The sequence below is a fragment of the Larus michahellis genome, chromosome 7 (assembly GCF_964199755.1).
Source record: "Larus michahellis chromosome 7, bLarMic1.1, whole genome shotgun sequence".
Lineage (NCBI taxonomy): Eukaryota > Metazoa > Chordata > Aves > Charadriiformes > Laridae > Larus > Larus michahellis.
The window spans coordinates 55,908,905-55,932,520 of record NC_133902.1 but is presented as its reverse complement, the minus strand read 5'-3'; the positions used below and the strand labels follow the sequence as shown (position 1 = coordinate 55,932,520).

General features: G+C 39.1%; 1 protein-coding gene across 1 annotated transcript in view; it reads right to left on the bottom strand.

The window, feature by feature from the left end:
• Positions 1–23,616, bottom strand: part of ARHGAP15 (Rho GTPase activating protein 15) — a 339,350-nt gene that overhangs the window by 112,991 nt on the left and 202,743 nt on the right. Inside the window, exon 11 of the mRNA XM_074594484.1 lies at positions 18,735–18,833. Within this exon, the coding sequence (XP_074450585.1) occupies positions 18,735–18,833 (99 nt within the window). The remainder of the gene's footprint in view (positions 1–18,734; positions 18,834–23,616) is intronic.

Below are 23,616 nucleotides of genomic sequence, written 5' to 3'. Positions count from 1 at the left end.
GGGCAAAAATATTGTATTTCAAAGGAGCCTATTATGCCTTCCCATAAACAGAAAGATCATACGTTTTAAAACTAAAGTATCATTATGTAATCAAGCTGTTGTATTATAAACTATTTTGTGGGCTCAGATGCCCAGGGCTATCTTTACAAATATTTAAGAGGTCATTATCAGGGTATGTTCTCCCTAAAACTATAATTCTTTCCTCCTGTTTTCATATGCATCTTACCATAAATATCTGATATATAAACAATTTTATAAAAGTGTACTAAGGGCACAAAAGGGAGGCATGAAGTCATTTAAAGAAGCAGAAATGGATGAATGCAGCAAATACACCAATGGCAAGATAACGTGTCTGATGAGAAAAACACCAGACACAAAACACCAAACACAAAACAATGTGCAAGAAAAAATAGAGTTTCACAGAAGGATCAATATTTGTATGTCGGTAGAAGGAAAATCATGAAGAGTAGAGTAGAGTAGAGTAGATCTGACATTAAAATTCAACATTAGCAGTACTGTGTCTGGATAGAGGTACAAAAGGTACCCGGAGTTTCAGGTGCACGTGGGAGCAAAAAAAAAAAAAAGTTTTGTCCAATGCCATGGAAATCAGAGATGAAAATTATGAGAATGATGAAACAAATCTGAGTTACACCACAGAGAGAAAAGGAATATGGAGCCATCAACAGCAAACAAGGGAGACATGGATGTAAAATGTGTGGTGTCGAGGTGGTGTGAGCTGAATCATAGAATCATAGAAAGGGTCGGGTTAGAAGGGACCTTAAAGGTCATCTAGTCCAACGCCCCTGCCATGGGCAGGGACACCTCCCACTAGACCAGGTTGCTCCAAGCCCTGTCCAGCCTGGCCTTGAAGATCTCTTGAAGATACTTGAACCAGCGAACTTGGTACGCATCTTGATCAGCTGGAGTTGAAATGAGCACTGTCTCCTTTTGAACATAAGACTATCTGCGCTCAGCGTGGTTTTCAGTGTTGCTGGCATCTCCATCCTGCCCTTTGGTGCAGCGTTGGGTGGGGTTAGGCATGCCCTAAAGCTCCTGGAGCGGGGCCAGAGGCTGACACCGGGATTTGCTTTGCTCTGCTCTGCTGGAAAAAATCTTCTCTTTTGCTCATCAGAACTACCCACTTCTTGCACTCCTTCCACCAAGGATCACATTTGTGAGGCTGAAAACAACATCCCAGCTAACATCTGATGTGAAAACAGGTCCCATCCCTAGTCCAGAGAAGGTACTCAGCTGCCATGGAAGTGGGTGCCATACAAATGTCATGGTAGATAGTTCTAGATAGACAAGGATAAACAAACCAAGGAGACCGAACAGCAAGTGATACTGGAAGTCAATCTGAAGGACAAAGAGGTAATCGCTGATGTAAAAAAATCAGTTTTTCACTTATCAGTGCTCATGCTACACGTGTCTCTCATTTCTAAACAAAATATAGCGAAATACTTGGAGATGACTAAGGCTGGAAACAATGGCAGAAGAGTTATTCCGATATTGTAAAAGCAGTAAGAGGGATGCACTTGGAGACTGGCTAGTCTGACCTCAGCCCCAGACAGTCTACTTAAATAATTAATTCAGGACTCTATGAACAAATAATTCATAGCAAAATATAATTAATCCCAACCAGCATGGCTTCATGGAAATCAGGGCCTTGTCTCACAAACTTGTTGCATTTTTTGATAGGATTGGATTTTTGACAGGTCTGGTTGATAAAGACAATGGGGCTGAAATAGTATGTTTGGACTTCCATGAGGCTTTTGACTTAGTACCACATGACATTTTGATTAAAGCACTTGCATTTTATGGAATTAGCAGGGCATATATTACATGGATTAAAAACTGGCTCAGTGACAGACCTCAAAATGTGGTTGTTAATGGGAGATATCAGTTAACAAGGTCATAACTGGCAGAGCTCTCAAGAGTGGCGCTCTCAGTCCAGTGCCATCTAATACCTTTATCAGAGATGTGGACAACGAGGCAAAATATCTCTGTTGGCAGAGTTAGCAGGTGACACAAAGATCAGGGAGATATTAAATAATGCTGGGGACAGGTAAAGTTACAGAAGATCTGAACTGCCACCTTAAACGATCACAGTCCGGTTTAATAAGTTTTCATACGGAGAAACGCAGGGCACGTCCAAGACTCTGGATGTCGGTTACAAAGGACTTGAGGGTTATTTTAGATGATTAGCTGAATGTGATCTCTCGGTTCGGTGCTATAGCAAAGGGGACTAATGTGATCCCTCGAATTATAGAAAGAGGAGTATCCAACAGAATCAGGGAAGGGATTGCACCTCTTCATGCGCTACAAATAGGATCTCCAGTAAAGCACTCTACTTGATATCAAAGCAAATGAAATGAAACCTAAAATATGCGCTTCATTGCTTCGAATTAAAGAGGGGATGGGGAGGAGTCCTCTCCATTGGTACTTTTCACTTGATTTGCAGGTACTGGACTCAAGACCAGCACTGCCCAGCTGCAGGACCTGTGACAGACAAGCCCGAATTCAAGGTAGCATGAACAAGATTTTCTTTATTCTATTATTAGTAGAAATCTAACACTGCATCAGAATTTAGTAAAGGCAGAGAGAGTGGGGGAGAGAAAAGAGAGGAGAAATTGCACTCGTTCTTAACAAGCTAAGAAATGACTCTATAGAAGGTGTCTGACATGAGGTTTGGTGAATCTCTTTAGGAAATTAGCTAACAAGAAATAATTCTATGTTTGACTGCAATAATATCAAGAAGATGAGGGGCATTCCTACATAAAAAGAGAATCTCATTTTTTCTTGCAGTAATAACTTCAAGACGCAATGAAAGGAGAAAAGCTTGGCTAAGATCTTATTGTTTTCAAGACCCTGTAGAAACTGTTTAATGGAAGCAATTACAACACTGAATATGAGCATTACATACTGAGAATAAGTAACAAGTGAATATGATGGATGATATACTTTATTCTGTTTCATATCACTTGATGGGAGAATTTCCACTTAGATATTTATATACAAATAAATAAGGGTAGCGACAGTACAAAGCAAGTGCAATTTGAACTAGCGCACAGTTCACCGCGATGCAGGGCTGCTGTTTAACGCCTAAATCAAGCTCCCTATGCCTTCGTCTTCTTCTCTATTGTGTTGCACTGTCTTTGACATTCAAGAAGTTTATGGTTTAAAAGCCCCAGGAACAACGAGACTTAACTCAGACGGTTCCCTGTCACAAGAATCAAACCTCAGCTTTGAAGCTATTTGTTTTGAATGAAACCATCGAACACGCAGCGTGTTCACTGTAATTCTGCCGTTACCTCCAATATATACTTTTGCCTTTCTGATAGTCCCGCTTCTTGCAGCTAAACAAAGTGACCTCATTGCTTTCCACCGTATTTTCTTTTAAACGTTGGCTGGGATGATTGAGATTCAGGAATGTGGGAAAATGGATTCCCAAGCCACGTCCATCCCCTTTAATTCTGAGCTGTAATTTTTGGCTTGGCTTGAATCACAGTCATCACATTTCAGTCTGAATCTCTCTGTAAAGTGATCTTTCTTAAACATTTCTTTCACTCATCATGGGATCAGAAACAAAGCCATTCTAGTCTTTCAGCGAAACACTTACAAACGTCTTTTTACAGCGACTCACAAGAGCTGAATTTCCTTTAAAAATGTTTGAAAAAGAGGAGGTTTTCATTGCCTGATTGTCCTCTTTGTGAATCTTGTCATCTGTATGCCATGAGCTACAGCTATTTTAATCTGTTTTTGTTTGCAATCCATTTGGTGTCCGCCCAAGAAAATGCAGGTGATTCTAATTAACTTACTGCTGAAGATGTGGAAAAATCTCAATTGTGCTACAGAAAATTATACACTTAAAACCTTCCCTCTATTATTTATAACGGCTTATTAATGAAAATGATTACATGAATACATTTACCACCTGATTCATCTTTGTTCACTTTTTAAATCAACAAGGTTTATGCTAAAGGGGAAAAAATCCCTACTAAATACAGACCTCAAGTACACACATCAGCTCGCTGGTTTAAATGGAATGGCAGTTTAAAAAGAAATAACATTGTCTTACTTTATGCGACGCAGTATAACGTCTGAAATTACCAAATAGTTGGAAATAGGCGTTCTCTCTCTGTAACACATTAGTATTTAATTTTGTGAATGTTTATTTCTTTTTTTGTTTGTTCGTCTGTTTTCTCTTTTAATACCTCCTTCACCACTCCTATTTGCTCTCCTTTGCTGCAGTCGCCGCTTCTCATGTACGGGTCAGTGGGTCCCTTCTGACCAATGCTTAATTTATCTGCAATAAAATAGGATTTCTGTGGTTCTCTGCTACTTTATCAAGCATACTTTTTTTCCCTGCTTGACCAAAGGGTCTTTCAGGAGTAGCAGGAATCTTCAAAAGTCCTTCATCAGTAACTCCTTTGGGATGTGAGGAGTTTCATGTCCCCAGAGATGCTCAGCTTCCCACCCTTACCTGTCTGGCGTTGTGGCCGTATGACACTCTGGTGAGTGACAGAAGGGAATTTCAGCTAAAGAGATCTGAGCCATTTGTAGGTAAGTAGATGTTAAATACTAGCACTGAGTATTTTCTGCTAGGTACAGCTACCAAGGGGCGGTTTACCACCTTCCCTCAGTTACCGCTTCTATTATCCCGTGCCATGCGATGTAGGCTGCGACGGTCTAATTTGAATGTGATGACAATGTGGATAAATGCAGTTTATTTTGGGGAGAATGAAAGCCTGAATAAAGGTTATCATTTTAGGAGAAGCTGACGATGGAAAAACTCATCCACTGTGTGACATGATCAGAGCAGCTGGGGATGTAATGTGGAGGGTGGGGGAGAAGAGAGCCAAGGTATTTTGTATGTTCAAGAAATGTATACAACATTGCCATTTCTTATATCCCAGCTGTGCCTGTTAACTTCTGGAAACATGTAGAGCTCAGCAATAAAGCATACTTGACTGATATTTACTGCAACGTGCATTATAAGACGCTTTCTGTCACACATTACGTTCTGAAAGAGTTAAGTAACATGAAAAATACAGGCTCAAGATTATATCTGTCATGGATGAAAATACTACATTTATGCCTCATTGTAATCCATTCATTGGTTTATGGACCCCGAGCCCTCCAGGGAGTGTCACAACTCCACATGATACTGCTGAGAGCTGTATTTTGCTTTTCGGATTTCTGATTTAGCTGAAAGAAGTTTAAAAACACATGTAGCCTGACAACTCCCTATTGGCTATACAACTGAGGAGGGTCAAGAGCGTAAACTATTCCAGCAAAAGCCAGCTGTAACTTATGCTCACTAAACTGGCTGAAGATCTGCCTGTTACAGACAGTAGCATACAAGAAATTTATGCATTTTGCTAAATCCCCCCCCACTTTGGTTGAACTGTGCTTCATTTGGGGATCCATCATCACCAGCATCATGCCTGTGTTTTTTTGAGCAACATCAGAACACTACGGGAAATTGCGCTTTGGGGGGTCTAACTCTGCGCTTAGGACTATATAGGACTTTCGGTCAGGTCCACTGACATCAGTAGGAACTGTGGTTAAAAGCTAAGGGACAGATACAATTCTCCAAACGTCCCCGACTCCCAATGCTGATTTTAAAGAGAATTTAGTGCACAGTAGGGACAAATCTTTTCCCGTCTTTCACAATAGCGAGAGATTAAATTAGACCTCAGTAATGTCACCTCCCCATCCTGACTAGTGCTGCTGCTTATTGGACTTTTAACGGTTGGGAACGGAACAACTGTACATTTGGGCACACAAAATCTTCAGCTAAAATGGGTAAGGAGTTTGCGTTTTCTGGACTGTAGTACCTTGGCTTGGCAAAGAGATGTAGATATTTTTTTAAATAATAGTGATTGGTATAGGAAATTTAGGATGGAGTAGGGATATTTAGGATGGAAACTAAAAGTCACAGGTCTGCTTCTTCCGTCATTCCTTGGCTTTTTAGAGACAGTCGTGGAGTCCAGATAGGCCCAATAGTCTTCTAAAAGATCCAGTTTTTATTTAGCAGCCTGAAGCTATGCTCTGCTCAAGCTTAGATGTCTCAAGGTTGTCTAGCTTGTCTTCAGGAGTGGGTCCTGCCTGACCATCTGTGGGCATTTCCTACAGCTCTTGTGCATCGCCGGGGAGTGGATGCGGACGCGGCATTTAACTGCTGTAGTTCCACGACGCTTAAAGAAATATCAGCGAGGCACCCGACAGTGCTTGTTCCGTTGCATACCACAGAAGGCTGGATCTGTTTCCTACAGTTAGAAATTAGACCCGCTCGGTTCTGGATTTCTAACAGCAGGGATGTACGGAAGGAACCCTGCTCTGAAAAAGGAGTTTGGGGTCCCCTGTGCAGTTGGTAATGGTCTTTGCTTATTCGTGTCGTATTGTAGGCATCTATCTTTGTATTTGCTTTTTATCTCTGAGCGTGAGAAAACATTTAAAAATTAGGCTCTTTAGTCTAAGGCACACTATCGGACACCTTTGGGTGTTACAGTCCATGCCTGTGTGGCAAACTCAGGGGCTCTCTTGGAAGATAAGTATCCATATGGCTATCTAACACCAACTTACTGAATTCTTAGCATTGCATATCTGTTTTTTTACATATAAATGTGATAAGACAAAGGTGGGTGTGTGTATGTATACACATAGATAACTTTTAATTTAATAATATCTTTCCCAGTGTACATTGCACACATTTACAGAGACAAGAATAATTAAAATCATGGGATTCCACTGAATGGTTGTGCACTTTCTTTTGCGTGATGAACTTCTAGTCTAACAAGTGAGCAAATTTTTCCTGTTTTTGCAAAAGTCATATTTAGTCTTATGAAGCAGTGACATTAAGCAGTACTATGTGGAAAAATGGAAACATTAATTTTAATGTGACAGAAGCCTATCGTGCTTAGATATTTTTCCACTTTATTTCCCCCCATCTTAGCTGCAGGACTCTGCAGTTATATATCATTTTTCCTGTCGTTCCCTCTACATTTAATGTCCCTAAACAGGTTCAGGTAACTTAAAAGCCTTTTTTTCTACCTCTATTTAATTTGGGCAAAATTAGAACCACCACCAAAGCAACATTTGGCAAAAAATGGAGTACAGATATCTACAGAAACCATAAAAATCCTGAGCTGGGTTAGAAAGAGTGATAAGTACCAAAACTTAAGAGATTAGTGCATACTTCATTACTTTGACAGCAGCAACTCCATACTTCTCATTTTATGGTTTGACACGCATACAATGCCATACTACATTAAAATAGCCTAAAACTTGTGCATGAATTGCTCAGGAATTCCTGAAAAGACGTTGTTTAAGTACAGTCTGAAATGGAACAAATTGCTTTCTACTTTGAAATATGCAAAAAAAAAAAAAAAATCACGATGAAATACAAATGCTATAACTGAAACAACTGAGACATGCAAGAAAAACCTGGTAATATGCTGGCAATAAAATGCACTGGATATGTGTTATCTGAATTTGGGGTGAAATAAATGTATAAATATCAGTATCATTGGATAATTCCATCCAAGAAAATTATTTTAAAATTTGAAGCTACAGGAAGAATTTTGATTTGAATCGCTGTCTTTGTATCTTAATGCTGACTGTGACATGGAATGATGCAAGGAAGGTGGAAATCCAATCTCGTCCCCTTTACTAGGGTTCACACAAACCCTCTGGTATTTCTGAAGGCTTGGAAAGGAGAAGTTGGCATGCAGTGCTTTCCATATCTAATTTCCTTCTTTGGTGAAAATTCCAGTAATTATTAATGACATTTACTATAGAGACATCCAAGACAGTTGCAAAGTTTCTAACACAAACTCTTACTGTAAGCTGTGCCCTTTGTGTTTTTAACGTATGACATATCAGAATACAACGAATGCGACTGAAATAGAGATAATAAAAGAAACCATTGTGGATAATTTCTAGTGTGCAAATTCAGATCGTTTTCAAACATTGATATATCGTGACTGTTTGTAAAGTATCTAAAAGGATTGTGTCTTTGCTCAGTGATGGCAGAAGGGCTCTTGGCCAAAAAGCTCCATCACTGGGCCAGTGCTATTTATGACCAGAGGTGTGGGGTTAGTCCTGGAGGTCAAAGATCAGGGCACTCAATAAAGCGTTTTGTGAGCTCCTCTGTTTTAGTGGTAAAGTGGGAAAACCTGACTGCTTAAAGAGCACCATTCTGGCATCTTCCACCTTCCCATCTGGGTTCAAGTCTGGCTCACAGTTTAGCGGGGCTGGAGTATTTGAATGATTTTCTTTTCAGTGGTCAGAGCAGATGCTCAGCTTGTTCAAAGTTAAGTTTATAGGCTAAGTGAAAGCCCTTTTCATTAGAAGAGGATGTATCTTATCTTTCTGCTAAGGTTTATTAAAAATATGTAACACCTGATAATTTAACACCGAATGAGTGGCTGCTAAATTTCCCCCTCTCTCTGCTCCTCTGTCTCACACACACACACACATCTACACGCAAACGGAGGAATGCTTCTCGACTGCCAAACTATGTGCCAAGATTTTGTTCACTTTAATCTCAATCATATGAGTTAGAGAACCATGAAACAAAGTTTCTACCAAGTATGCTGACAGATTTTTAGTTCTAGTGGCTCCACGGGGCATCACTACAAGTACACTAAGAAACTTTTCTTATTAAAGATTTCTGAGCTGATCCCTTTTCCATTTAAGTCAACATGAGCAGTATCACCATAAAGAACTCAACACTTGCTAACTGATACCATACACTCATCAAAATTATTTCATTTCTAAGTAAACAAAAAGTTGTGGTACCTCCGACACCATTGTGTGGTTACTGCTGGCACAGGAAAGCCATTTGGTGGCAGCTACTTTGGTGTGTTGTGTCACGTAACACCATGTCGGTTCAGGACTGACAAATTTAAACATATGGTTTGAAAGACTGGGGGTAAGTTTTCCTGGGAAGATGAGGGGAAGAGGCACGGAATAACCTCTTTCTGTCTTTTGAGGACTCTGTTATTTTCTGAATTAAGACATCTCAGAGAAGAAGCCCCATCACCTTGGTTTGGGGGGCTCCTCGGCGATTTTAAGAGCCTTAGTATTACCTGTAAGTGACCCATAATCTGTGAAACTGAACAACTTCTTGCCCTTTCTTTTTAAATCCTGAGAGAAAATCTGCGTATTTACATTTCTGATCCAAATACATAAAGCTCAAGGCCCTGATCCAACAAAACGCCGAAGCATTTCCTTAACTGTAAGGAACATCCATAGACCGCAAAATAGATATAGTCAGGTACTTAAGAGAAGTCTCCGTCTGTTTTGGTGGGCAGAGGCTGGTATCAGTAAAGCAGGAATTATAGACTGAAATAACCCATACCCATTAAAAAGTAGAATAAACAGGAGAAAGCGGTTTCTAATCGCAATATCCGTTTCACGGGAATTTCAATTACTTGAAAAGCATCATCTCTGACACCAAAAATGAAAAAGGTGCATGAAGGAATCATGGAGAGCTGGATCAGGCTGGCCGGAGCTGCTGAGCATCCAAGCGATACCGTTCTGCTGTGTTATGAAACAAAATGGCCACATTTTGCTCTCATTTACATATATGTCATTCCTCCCAAACCAGGGAGCATTGTTTGCCTGCGTGAAGACAAAAAGAAGTTGGTTTGCTATATAATTACATCCATGATCTGTGAGGATCCTGATTATAATAAAACAATCTTTAAAAATCTTTAAAAGACGTGTTAATTCCTTGGGGGTTTATCACACAGTAGCCAATTTAGGGACAATTCAGTTACTAGGTTGCTAACAATATCAGTTTCGTAAATTCAGGGGAGTAAAAGGAGCTAAAAAAAAATCTTCTTTTAAAGAAGTGAAAACCTTAACATAAAGCTTCCTTTTTAAGCTGCCCTCCTGCTTTGCCCTCTGCCTTGCTCCTGAAGCTTTCTGTTGGTACAATGTCTCTCACGTAGGTACCAATCCCATTAGACTGCTGTATTATCCGGTTAAAACACTGATGTAACACAAGCTGCTACAGCAAATAATTGAAGTAATGAAATACAACTGCAGTTATTTGCTCCCTTGAATTGCAGGCAGAAAAAAAGGAGACAGGGTTTTTTTTAAACTGACCCCATAGTGTTGCATACAGACAGCAAAACTTCTTTTTAGTGTTTTCTTTTATTGCTGTAAAACTTTTTGGAAAAAAAAAAACATAGTGTAGTTGTAGTAATTATTTTTTTTTTCCCCCCGTGGGAAAAGTAATTATTCTACATTGCAGAATTATGCCTTCATAACTTTATGTAAAAACCATAACTTTATTTTTAAGCAAGCGGGATGTTGAAAGAATCTGAAACTACAACTACCTCTTTTTTCTTCCCTTAAAGGAACTTAATGGTCTTAACTTTTTTTTTCTTTTTGGGGTGTGTGTGTGTGTGTGAACATCTCCTCTAGGCCAAGATTCATTTTGTCAAGTGTTAGCCCATTCTATTAATGGCTGAACTGTAAAGTCTGACTAAATGGGCTTTGCAGTGGAAATACTGCCAGCTCCTTGTCTGTGATGGCATGTGTACTGTACTAGGACATAGTGCCTCCAACCCTCGGTTTATTCGGGAGGAAAAGAGAGGATTTTTGTGTCTATCTTTTCATCTTTTGCATGGCTGGGAGGTGGATACCCTCATGCGTGAGCTTCCCTGAATCTGACTCTGACCAGGGGGGATGTCAGGACCTTCATTTTCTCATTGGCACAGAGTAAGCACCAGAGACAGTCAGCTGGCTTTAAATTCCTCTGGACTTTTTGTTTCAGCCTGTACCAATGTCAGCTACTTGATTTACCAAGTATATTAACATTATTTCAATATCTAGAAAATGTTGTTTGAGTCTTTTTTATTTCATAGGTTAAGTGGTTTATTTTATTTATTAAGCCTATTGAAAAAGATTTTATGGAAAATTCTGAAGACAAAATGCCCTGTTTCCTTCGACATGTTCACTAATAGATACATTATACAATGCCAGAAAAAGGCAAAAGGCCAAACTCATCTCTGGTGTAATTCCAGTAAAAGCAATAAAATTACACAAGGCATGAATTTGGCCCAGGCACTGTAAATGTTACTCTGGTGCACACTGAGTGTCTGCTTGTTGTTCCTGGCAAGGCTTAAAATACAAATCCCCCCTTTTTCATAGAAATGGATACATGTCTCTGGAACAGATTAATCAATGAACCAGGTATCAGGTAACTGACAAAGACTGCAACTGCTTCAAATGCCTGCCTTTTTTAATGGCTTTTTCTTCTTTCTAACTAGCTTACAGCCTCTGCTTTCACATGTTTTAAATATATATTTATTCTCTTTTGTGCATTGTCATCGCAAGGCTTTTTTTCTTTTTTTTTTTTTCCCCTTCCCTTTTTTTCTGCTGTTGTCTCCTTTTCTCTAATTTGTCTTGTGTGCCCTTCCGTGATGTTTCCTGTTGACACTCCTCGATATTTTCTCTAACTCCGAATGTGGGTTTCTAGCAGACACAGAGGCCCCAGAGTGAATACCCTTCAGAGCCAATTCTGACTTGGACCTTGCACAACGCTATTAACTGGCTCCTGCTCTAAGAAAGGTGGCTATAGCGGGATTGCCTGAGCCTCGAGACAGAGACGCTTGAGGAAAGCTTGCCAATATCATCGCACTAAATTCAACCACTCTTAATTTCTACTCAAAAGGAGGATAATAATAATTAGAGGGAAAAAAAAAAAAAAAAACAAAAGGCAAAGCATTTTTTTTGCAAGGGCTTTTCTCAGAACTTTGTTGTTTTGTATTGCATTCATCTGTATGTTTAATTTTATGCCTGTTGGCCACTTTAAAGTAAACACAGTTCAATGCCCTCAGAAACAGTTCTCTTCAGCCCACTAGAATTCCCTGGAAAAAGGCTTTATCTGCTGAACTGCTGGATGTTTGTGTGTGTGTGTAATTTTTTTTCCTATCAGTTTGTTTTGCTTCGCCCCCCCCCCCCTTTTTTTTTTTTCTTCTTAAATTCTGTGCATATAAAAGTTGGGAGCAGAAGCCTCCTTGGAACAAGACAGAATCATAAAAAGACTTCAGGAATCTCATCACAAGCTAAACAGTACAAATTGCACATTCTTCATGGAAGTATTAGCTTTTAGTGCGTGCCTGGATCCAAGCATAATAGATTATCCCAAAGTGGGAAAGAATGAACAGTACAAAATTAGCAGAACTGGGAGCTCAGATCATTTGGTGGAGCAATATGATCTCTGTACTTTCAGGGTACTGAATTCTAAAGCCACTGGAAACAGTATGTAAAATTATATCAGAGCAAGCAAGGAAGCATGGGTAGGCCTGGGAGAAGGCGAAGAAAAAAAAACAAAAAAGTTTGGAAAATACCTTTCCAGAGGAGAATAAGTACAGAAAAATCAGTGAATGAACTTTTAGGAAGCAAACTGCTGTTCATGAACAGTTTCTCGCTCTGAGGATAGAAATATGCTAAAAGATATGATAGAGAGAAAGCACAAATAAAATACATTTCAGTGATTATTCAGGGGCCAAGCGCTGTTGGAGAATAATCCTGCACTCAGACAGAAATATAAAACTGCACAGGATAGGTCAGTCTCCTGAGGTTTCCATTCTTCTCAAGGAAAACTTGCCAGAACAAATCCTTTATGCCACTGGCTGATGGGTTCGGTCTAATCGTGCTGGGAAGTAGCCCGGGAACACTGTACGTTTGATGGAAGCTCAAAGATGGTGGTGAACATACTCAGGCAAAACTACCCCGTGCTTTCCCACTGCCTTCTTCAGGTCCTCAGGAATAGCACGGAAGTATTTTTGAGAACCAAATACGTCGCTGAAGCTAAATACGCCCTGGAGAAGCAAGTCGCTGAACACAAATCTAATAATATGGAGTATTACAACATATATAGGGATATAAGCTGCTAGAGGTTGTATATAGTGGCTATTAACGCATACCTTGGCTGCACAGGACTCACGTCTTCTGCCATCCTCGCTGTGCTCCTATAATCTACCAACTACACCCTACCAAAATTAGCGATCCCAGCATGGGAGTCATCAGCTTTAGGAGGTGTTCGGGAATATTTCTTTTCAATTGTTCTGCAGCGTTTTCTTCCATTAGAAAATGAGATAGCATTAAACTGTTTTAAAAACTCATTTTTTTTCCTAGCTATATAAATATATTCACAATACTTTATATTTTAAAAACTCATTTCCTCTTTGCTTAACTCCTTAAGATAAGTGAACTCTCCTCTATGTAAACTTCCTACCAGAATACTGACTACCTTTTAAGCTGTATATGATTTAGAAGGTAATGAAATATCACTTTCCTTTTTTTTTTTTTTTTATAAATAGGTTTTAAAGTGCTTTTAGCTGCACTTTAGCTTTTAGATTAAGAGATAAAACTGATGAAAGGGACACAACCTTCTGTCACAGGGCAGCATGGCATTTGGGAGGTGAGGTATTTTAAAATACCATTTTTATCTTCGTTTCTCTTCATGGGGATGACTGTATTGCTTTACTACATCCCATAAGGTACTTTATCTTTGCCCATAAAGACATTTTCTTCCTTAAGCGCTGAATATTCTGTGGCACGAGACTTTGCATGTGTGCATTTCCGCGATGATATCCTGCACAATCGAATCGCAGCTAATTAAAGCCAAGCCGAGTCTTGCTTTTCGGTGCTTTGGGGTGTCAAGCTTTGGCCACCTTTGAGAAATCTGATTTGCAGAGGGCGAGCGCTCAAAACTTCTTTCAAAACCCTGTCGTCTTAAAATTGCACCCCCAGCGCCTAAGTGCCCGATGGTGACTTGTGAAGTCCTGCAAATCACAACTTGAGCAAATCAGCCCCCAAAACCAAAAGCCCTGCGCTCAGGGCTTTTTTGTTACTGCTCTTATTTAACATGATTTGTTCGCTGGGGCTCAGAGCAACGAAACCCAGTAAATATTGCATTGAACAAACAGAGAAGATAACAAAAGGAAATAGTTAAGGTACTATAATAATTTTAGCCATTCTTTTTTCAGGTCACTATAATCTGCCCAAAGATAACTAATTGTTCAAAGTAAACATTCCACTCCGACCACAAAAGGAATCCATTACACAAACATATAATTCACAGTCATTTTTAGTGGGTTGTAAACAGTTTGGAATGAGCATAAAATGGGACAAAAATCAAAGTGAGCATTTAGAAATGAAAAAGTGTTTGCTACAAAAGGTCAGTCCCTTTACTTGGCAAACTATGTAGAAAAGCCTGGGAAAATGTTGAACACACAAGCAGTAAGGGAATTTTAAAGCCAACAACCTCCCTGTTTCTTTAAACAGACATCGGAACCTATAACTGGATCCTGTCAAACAAACGACAGCAAAAAAACATAACAGCTGCTAAGAAGTAAAGTTGAAAGATAAAGTTTTCTAAGCTAAGAACCTTCTCAGAAGTGGACTAAAGGTCTTTCTTAAATCTTTAAGCAAGGTTATGGATCCCAGGGTGGCTTTTAGGCATTGAATCAAATATGTAATTTTGTGTATCATTCCTGTCAGAGCATCCTGTGCTCCAAGAAAAGCAACAGAAAACAATGTCTGCAATGTCCAGTTTAGAATGGAAAGGGTACCTGTAATCATCAGCTTTGCTGCCTGCAGTGTCATTTTTCAAGCCATTTAGACTGATTTGAGAACACTAACTTGGATTTGGGAACGGAGGGAGAAAATGAAGGACGTTTCCAAAGAGAGATGAAAGTTAAATTATATTTCCCTGGAGCATTAGTGCTGTATTCCTTTACAAAACCTCAACTACACTGGATACCCTCGATAGGTTTAGGATACTGACTGCTCGGGGCGTTCATTTACTCTGTCATTAGGCACACAGACAAATGATCATCCCTGGAAAAGAGTTTAGTATCAGACCGTTTTCACACGATAAAACATTACTACGGGAAGTCCTGGATGGCATTTTGTTTAGGTACAATGCAGACTGATATTTTTGTTTTTTTAATGCGTTCTACTCATGCCTTTCACATATTTAAAAAAAAATAAATAAAAATGCAAAAAAAAAAAAAAAAAACCCCGCCAGCACTTTTGAAGGGTCATGGATAACAAAACAAATAGGCGACTCAAGAAATGACTGGAAAGAATATCTGGCCTAGAAACACCAAAAAAATCTCGCAATGGGCCCCACCCTTGGCAGGAGTGCTCAGAGTGTGAGTTATAGTACACTGGGAGGATTGTCCCAGGCTTTCCCTGCTGCACCGCTCAGCCCAGGATCGGGGCTACCTATTTCTGGGTATTTCCGGGAACAAGAAAAACCGTGGAATACAAATTGATAAAGGTAATTCAAGAGTTAGCCCTAGAAAAGCCTGAGGTACATCCAAGGTAGGTGTTGCTGGCAAAGTACAGAAAACACAAGTAATACACCGTTCCTTGAAAAACTTTCTCTCCTTGAAAAAGTAGAAAGTGAAGAAATGCTAGAAATCATAGAATCATGGAATCACAGAATGGTTTGGGTTGGAAGGGACCTTAAAGATCATCTAGTTCCAACCCCCCTGCCCTGGGCAGGGACACCTCCCACCAGCCCAGGTTGCTCCAAGCCCCGTCCAACCTGGCCTTGAACCCCTCCAGGGATGGGGCAGCCACAGCTTCTCTGGGCAACCTGTTCCAGTGGCTCACCACCCTCACAGTAAAGAATATCATTGCACGGTACAGAACTATTCTCTGAGCCTCACCAGGTCACAACACATACGTGGGATTTTTTTTTCCTATTTAGGATATTGCATTGGATACCTATCTTTGCAGAGATACCACTGACTTCAGTTGCACAGGTCTGTATCGGTAAATACTCGGCATAAGGAGTTCATCAAAAATTATGAATGAATGAATAAAACAGCAAGAATGAAGAAAAAAACCTGAGCTTGCTAAAAAGAAAGAATAAAAAAGATAATTAATGTGACAATTGCCTTGCAAGTTTACAAGAATGGGCACATTTTTATTGACTCTATTAAACTCCAGTACCATCTCTGCAAGATGGCTGAGAAAATGTAGAAAGACCTTCTGCCTCCCAGTCCTATTTCGATAACTACAAATAGCAAAAGAGGCTGAGAAAATGGAATTCACTCTTGAACAAGTGAATCCTTGTCGGATAAAGAAATATGCATTATGGTGTGAGAATTTTTAGACTAAACCTTATAAAGCACCTCTGTCCTGCAATGGTGAATAAGCGACCAGTAGCCTAGGGCATAAATGACCAAAATCTGATCTAAGTTGCAGCAAAATAATTTCAGAAATATTCCTTTGATTTCAATGCAGATATTCATTTAAAAATAGTGTAACTCAACAGGAAATCTTGCCAACAGTTAATGACACTCTCTACATTTTTAATCTGTGGGAGAACATTACTACAGTTGGCTATTGTATGTAACCTCATCTACACAGGAAAATGTACTAACTAATACAGTTTATTCAGATCACTGCTAGACTTTCTTTCTCTGCATACTGATAATGTTTTAAAAATAATTAAAAAAAAATAGAAAATCCATAGGTAAATAATAATGAGAACCATGAGCTGATAAATAAGAATACAACCGTTCGGCAAAGTATGAATGTTTTGTAAGTAAAGTTTAGGATTAGTCTCCTAAGGTCTTTTTGCCTAATAATCCTTTATCTTAAACGAAGCACGCAAGTAACATTTTTGGTACAGTTACAGTGTGTAGATGATATATTTTCTAAATAGGAAAAAAAGCTTTTCTACAACAGCCAATATGCCAGCTGTACTGAGTATCTAGGCCATCTTAGTAAGACTATGAAAGTAAACATACAGTTTTCATTAAATGTGCCTTTCCCATAATTGGTACATAAGTATTTCCCATGACTCTGCAGTTGAGTATCTTGGCTGGAGGCATATCTGGCCATTAAGAGGAGGGCTTCAGATCTGTTGAGTCTCAGCCATGCCGGGAGACTTGGCACCTCCACATACTGCTTCCTAATACCAACCCCGGTATAAAATGTCATCAGAAGCTTGCATAAACATTGGACTTAGCTTCACATAAATTACTGCTGTCCTGAGATAGTTTATGCCAGAACTTAGTAAAAACAACACTTTGAGTAAATAGAATGTGAGTAAATGCAAGCATCTTAATCCAAGAAAATAATAATAGAAAAAACTGTATATCAAATATAAACTCATAAATACAGTGATAAAATGAAAATTTTATCTCATGCCATATGATTAGCTTTTATTTACATACTGGAGTAACTAAAAGGGGTAGACTTCCCTAAGTCACAGCAAGTTTGAAGGCAACACAAGAACAATAATGCAATACTCCGAAGGATGAACTCCTATGAAGAAACAGCGATATTTTCATTTTCTTCCGTGAATGTTTCTCTGATCATCACACAGACAATAAACATCTAGTTAGGTTTCTTGGATTTTTCTATTACGGTTCAGCAGCACAGACACCTCTGGCCTCACTTCTGGAGAGACCACAGAACATCTACGAAATATCTAGTGCGTCTTTTGGAGAACCTGTGCTAAGTTCCTAACCGAACAGTCAATTAGACATGTTCTGCGTGGCGTGGCATTTTTATAATCTAATCTCTGCCTTTCCTTTTCATGTTCTGAATTTCTCCTCACAATTCCTCCTCTATTAATAGTCACTTCACACATTTCTCCCCTTTCTTTGTCTCTTTTTTTATCCAGCCTCCAGCCTTCCTCCAAAAAACCAATGCTACTATCTCCCCCTACCGAACGATCTCCAGTTTGTTACTCTCTGACTTCCTGCCAACCATTCTGGGAATAATAATATCCCAGCGCTCCCTTTGCTATATAATTAAAGCACGAGTTTCCCAGAGTTTGAAACTCCAGGGTAGTTTTATTGCACCTTTCACTATAAAACCAGGTAACAGTGATGGAATTAAAATAGCTTTTTCCTTTGTGGTTAACGGTCTAAGTATCTTTTTATTTTTCATTGGTTCTCTTGTTCTGAGACTCCAGTATATGGCAGTGACAATGGGTTCACCCAGCCTTATTCTGAAAATAAATTTTCTATCTTTTGCAAGATATATGTTTCCCCAGATCCCTGGAACAAGTTGTAAACTTGTAACAGATGGTGATGAAGCCTCACATTTTTATACAATACGTTTTAAGATTCTGCATCTACCGCATGTACCTTCCAAAGAAAATGACCTTCAATGAGAGAAGATACACTCTGAAGAAAGGAAGTCAGGCAATCGAATTAAACACATCTTTTTTATACCATAAAAATCCTTCTTATTAAATGAATAAAAACTTTTAATGAGGATGAATACTCATTCCAATATTCTCACAATATTATGGCTTTTTAAAATAACTCTAAAAATTAGACACCTGCGAGTGTTAAAAAAAAATATGATCACACTAGAATAACATTTATTTTGGTTGAATACAGTTCTGGACTTAGAAAAAAGTATTGGCATTGCACTCACCAGAGACTTCAGAATGAAAGTTACTGACATTTTATTGATGTCTAGTGTTTGCTTGCCCAGAGAAAGACTAAACCAACATGTCAAACAAAATATAAGGAATAATCAGCATGAATGGGTTCTATTAGCGTCTTATCATATAAAGAAAATGAAGATACAGAACGTGATATAGTTCAGTTCATAACTATATTATAAATTGAACTGCCTGCCTACCCTGGCAATTCGAGCAGAGTTACAAGGTTAAAGTTTTGATTACTAATAGAGAAAAAAATAGTGTTAAATATTAAGGTACTCACCTCTTCTTTCAACGGCTTTTATACAGAGTCTTACAAACTGGGGAACTGTAGATTTCTCATGCTCACAAACTAAGTGCAAATGGGAGCCAAAAATTTGATCTACATTTGGAAAAAAAAAAAGAGGAAAATACATTAAGGCATATTATTAGTAGCAGGATTTTTCTCTCTTCTGAACTTACATGTTAATTAAAAACTCAGCTATCGAAGATGGATAAAGTTGGAAACAAATCTTTTCTGAGTCCTAGCGGTTGTTAACTTTTGCCCCAGGACCAAACCTCTCAATACCTGCTGCCTGTAGCACTCAGATACTTCCCCCGGGCTCATGTTTCAGTCACCATTTAGACCTTGAAATTTCTAAGGCTTGGAGGTCTCTGGAGCTTGCTTGGACTTGCCGTAAGAAACTGAAGGCTATTCTAGAGATACAGCTCCATATCATGTTGAATCCCAAATCCTGCATGATATTAACTGACGGTCCAACCTTGAAACTCATATTGTCAGGTAGCCTGTCTCTTCCGCGCATACGGAATTTCATAGAGTACCGTAGGGATGCAAAGGCTTCTTTACTTTGCATCATTAGGACTTAGTACAATTGCATCTCATCTTTACAAGACAGATTTTTTTTTGTCACCAAATTACCTGTTAAAAAAATAGAATGCACTAGATGTCTTCTGATGAGGATTGCATGTTAGCCCAAGTTTAGCTTGTGATTTGTGTGGCTTCTTCGATGAATAATCATTTAAGTAGATAACGCTACCTTTAAGATTTTATGATTTTGAAGCCTTGAGTAACTTTGAATGTTGATCTTGAAACATATTTGTATAAACAGATTAAACTCCTCACATTACTAATTAGCTTCCTCCACCTCATTTCCACTCTATATGTTTGAGAAATTACGAAAAGAGCAACCAGTAATGGGGACATTGTCAGCTAGAATCAAAATGAATCAAACAGATGAGAGAAACTACTCAATAGGAGCCAGTTAAATGCTCAAACAATAGAAGCGTACTATCATCATTTACCCAAAGAGACAGTCTCCATATAGCATTCCAACAGAGTACTACATTTTGGAAATTGGCGTAGAGGCTTTGAAAATTTTTGTATAGAGAGCTCAAGGGTTCTAGCACAAGCCTGGGCTCTGCACAGCAAACCCAACAAGCACGCTCACATGCAGAACAGCAGGATGTCCTGCCATCCTCTACAGCTCCCATCACACTGGATATTTCCTCCATAGTCAGTCCCACCATAGAACGGAATCATAGAATAGTTTGGGTTGGAAGGGACCTTTAAACAACACCGAGTCCAAAACCCCTGCCATGAAAAAGGACATCTTCAACTAGATCAGGTTGCTCAGAGCATAGTCCAACCTGAGTGTTTCCAGGGATGGGGCATCTACTACCTTGCTGGGCAACCTGGGCCAGTGTCTTACCTTCCACAGTGTAAAAAATGTCTTCCTTATATCTAGTCTAAATCTACCCTCTTTTAGTTTAAAGCCATTACCCTTTGTCTTATCACAATAGGCCCTACTAAAAAGTCTGTCCCCATTTTTCCTGTAGCCCCCTTTAAATACTGGAAGGCCACTATAAGGTCTTCCCAGAGCCATCACTTCTCCAGGCTGAAGAACCCCAACTCTTTCAGCCTGTCCTCATAGCAGAGGTGCTCCAGCCCTCTGATCATCTTCATGGCTCCCTCTGGACTCGCTCTAACAAGTCCATGTCCTTCTTATGTTGGTGTCCCCAGAGCTGGAGGCAGCACTGGAGGTGGAGTGTCACAAGAGTGGAGCAAAGGGGCAGAATCACCTCCCTTCACCTGCTGGCCATGCTTCTTTCGATGCAGTCCAGTGATCTTCCACCGTAAGAAGTTTGAGTGCTTCTTCCTCCAAGCAGCGCACCTTTTTCTCACTAACAGGCAAACCCCATTTGTTTATTTTCTACTTTGCAAGGAGCTTCATTTTCCTATGGTTAATCACTACCATTTCTTACTAAGCTTAGGTTTCAAGAGCAACTTGTTTGCCTTTTCTTTCCTAGTACCCCAATCAGGGGAACAATCAGGGAAACAAGGTGGGGTGCATGGGATAGTTTGGACTTCTTGATATTTATCAGGGAAGTTTATTCCAACACCTCCCAATGCACGTGATCTGCATTCTGGTGGAGTACATCAAAGGCTGAATTTAAGTTAGTCGGAGTTTCGGCTGCAGAAGGGATGGAGTTCTGGGTTCACAGAACTACACCGAAGAAGGTTGTGTGCATGTGTGGCGTTAAGCATTAGCGAACAGTCTGTTACATGTTTTGGGGTTATGTTTCTGACAAAGCACAGTCTGGTTACATTTTCTTCATAAAACATTTATAGCTGCCTTCAGTGGTAATTATATATACAGAGATTTATGATTAAAATGTACTAGCACTTCCTCTTTTGACATCTTAATTGTTTTTTAAATTTTAGCAAAGACCTGTCAAATTCTTTGCATAATACGGAGTGGTCTCCAATGTAAATTATGTTAAAAAGAAAGAAGTAAAAATGTATCTTATTTGGTGGACAAAGACACTTGTAAACAATTTCAGAAGCAAAACAGGCAAAGAACTGCAGTGCATTTAGATGGCAATACGTGAAGAACGGAAACAAAATTAATGCATGGCTGTCCAGCAACTTCTCTATTATAACCCCTTTATAACCAACGTCCAGGATTATTTTGCAGTTACTCTTTCAAACCCCAGTTTGAATGCAGAATACTTGGTGTTCCCGGGCCGGGGGCGAGGGGGGAGGATTTTAAAAAGACCGGAAACTGTTTTGCAGTTCTCACCTAGTCCATTACTTCTTTTCTGGGTGCAGATTCCGTATCTTCAGCAAAATGTTTAACCTCGTTTTATATGCTTTTCAGCAAATGGATATAGTCGCATTCTGTATCCTGCAGTTAAGCATTAAAACGCCTCTTCTTTAGAAAATAGGCACGCAGGATTTTTGTCTTAAATGGAAGGGGCAGCAAACCAGCATTAATAGTTGCTGGGCACCAAACGAGACTATAGTAAAACACCACCACACAACAGCTTTGGATTTTTTGTTTCCCCTTCTAGAAATCCACGAGCATTTATAAGTACATGATCTCATGAGTCATCCAAATACTCTGAATTCTGGGTACTCCTGAACCGCAAACTCCGTGACTCTCTCTAGTCAATTGATTTTTTGCTGGATCTGTTTCTGTACATAAACATGGGAATGGCAGTAGTTACACTGCCGTATTTACACTCTTAGAGGTCACAGGGATAGTCGAGGAAAACTCAGTTAAGCTTTGTTTGTGCAGGATTTTGAAAACAAGGAATTATAGGAATGGCAAAGTACTAACTTTTGTAAACTCGATTTATGTGTAACTAAGATTAAAATATTATTCTCTTATTCTTCTATAGGTGTGTATACATATTTTAAAACTAGTTTGAGGGGAAACTATCCAGAACTTTCTTTTTCTTTTTTTTTTTCTTTTTCCACAAAATAAGAACTGCTCCCAAAGGGATAAAAGAAAAAAAGCCTTTGTTTGATTTATTTGTGATAAGGCCCTTCAAAACTTCATTCTTTATGACTTGAAAAAAAAAAAAAAAGATGTACACAACACTCCTAACCTCCTGTTATGACAGTTTATGTTTCCTATCCAGCTTATTTAACTCAAATGCCTGGGAAATAGACACAATTACCACCTTATGGAATGCTACTTAACTTTAAATGCTCCCCTCTGAATAGAAATCCACTTTATCTTCTCAGAGTCATTCCAGTTTCTCAGGAATTATTTCCTCTATAGGCTCCTGAAATGCTCTTGTTTCATCATTTAAAAATTTAAACTAACAATTGTTCAGAAATATCTTTTATTAGAACAAAGGCAATTCCCATACAGTGGATTCTGTTCACAAGAGCTTGTACAAAGGAGCTGCATACTATGCCCATATACAGCTTTAATCATTCACTCTTTCAGCTGTTATCAATTTAAAACCAATGAAACTCCCACACTGAGTCCATTTGAGCAGTCAATTTTAATATCTTGGGGCATCTGTAGTTATTCTGAATTGGCTGCAAAAGCAGAACTAACAAGTTAAGCTCTAACCATAAGTCTACATCAGGCTGGTAAACCATACATCAAACACAGACAGTTAGTCAATACTGTAGTATGAAAAACCAACAAGCATTTTTAAGAAGAGCAATATATTCATAATATGTTTGGTGGTATGGTTTACATTACACATCCCTGATAGCTGCGCACTAAACTTTCTGTTTAAGATGGTGGGGTGCGCGACAGCTTTGCACATGGATATAAAATGGGAGACCAGAAGAGGCAGGAATGGACATTCGCGAGTTGTATAATATAAAATGATGATTACAGCTGCAATGAATTGCTCGTTCTGGGGAGCTTCAAGTTGTCCCTGAGCCTGACAGAGTTCCTTTCTTTTTTTTTTTTTTTTTTGAGTAGCTCTTGCAGGATGCAGCAAAGCCGCTAATTCTGAGCTGCAGAAATCTAGTCTATGGGAGACAATACTTCTGGAAAAGAAACAATTAAAACAAAATCACTAAAGCCACATCCTCACTGAGAATGTCATTGTTTAACTGTTTTTGGTGTACATGGATGAGATGTGGCCACACTTGGAAGGAACTCATACTTCAGTGTTTTTTATTAAAAAACCAGGGAAGGGCATGGCTGATATTCCAGTTTCTTGGGGAGAAGCTCAAATTCTGACACGAGAGGAGAAGGTACAATGGTGTAATGCCCAAGTGTTTAGAAACGTGAATTGTATCTACATAATTCAGTGCCTTCCAGGAGCAGAGTTAACTCTGCTACATCTGGATTTGAACTCCTGGACTGCCAGAGCTTTGTATTAACATCTAAGTCATTTGTTTTCTTTGTATC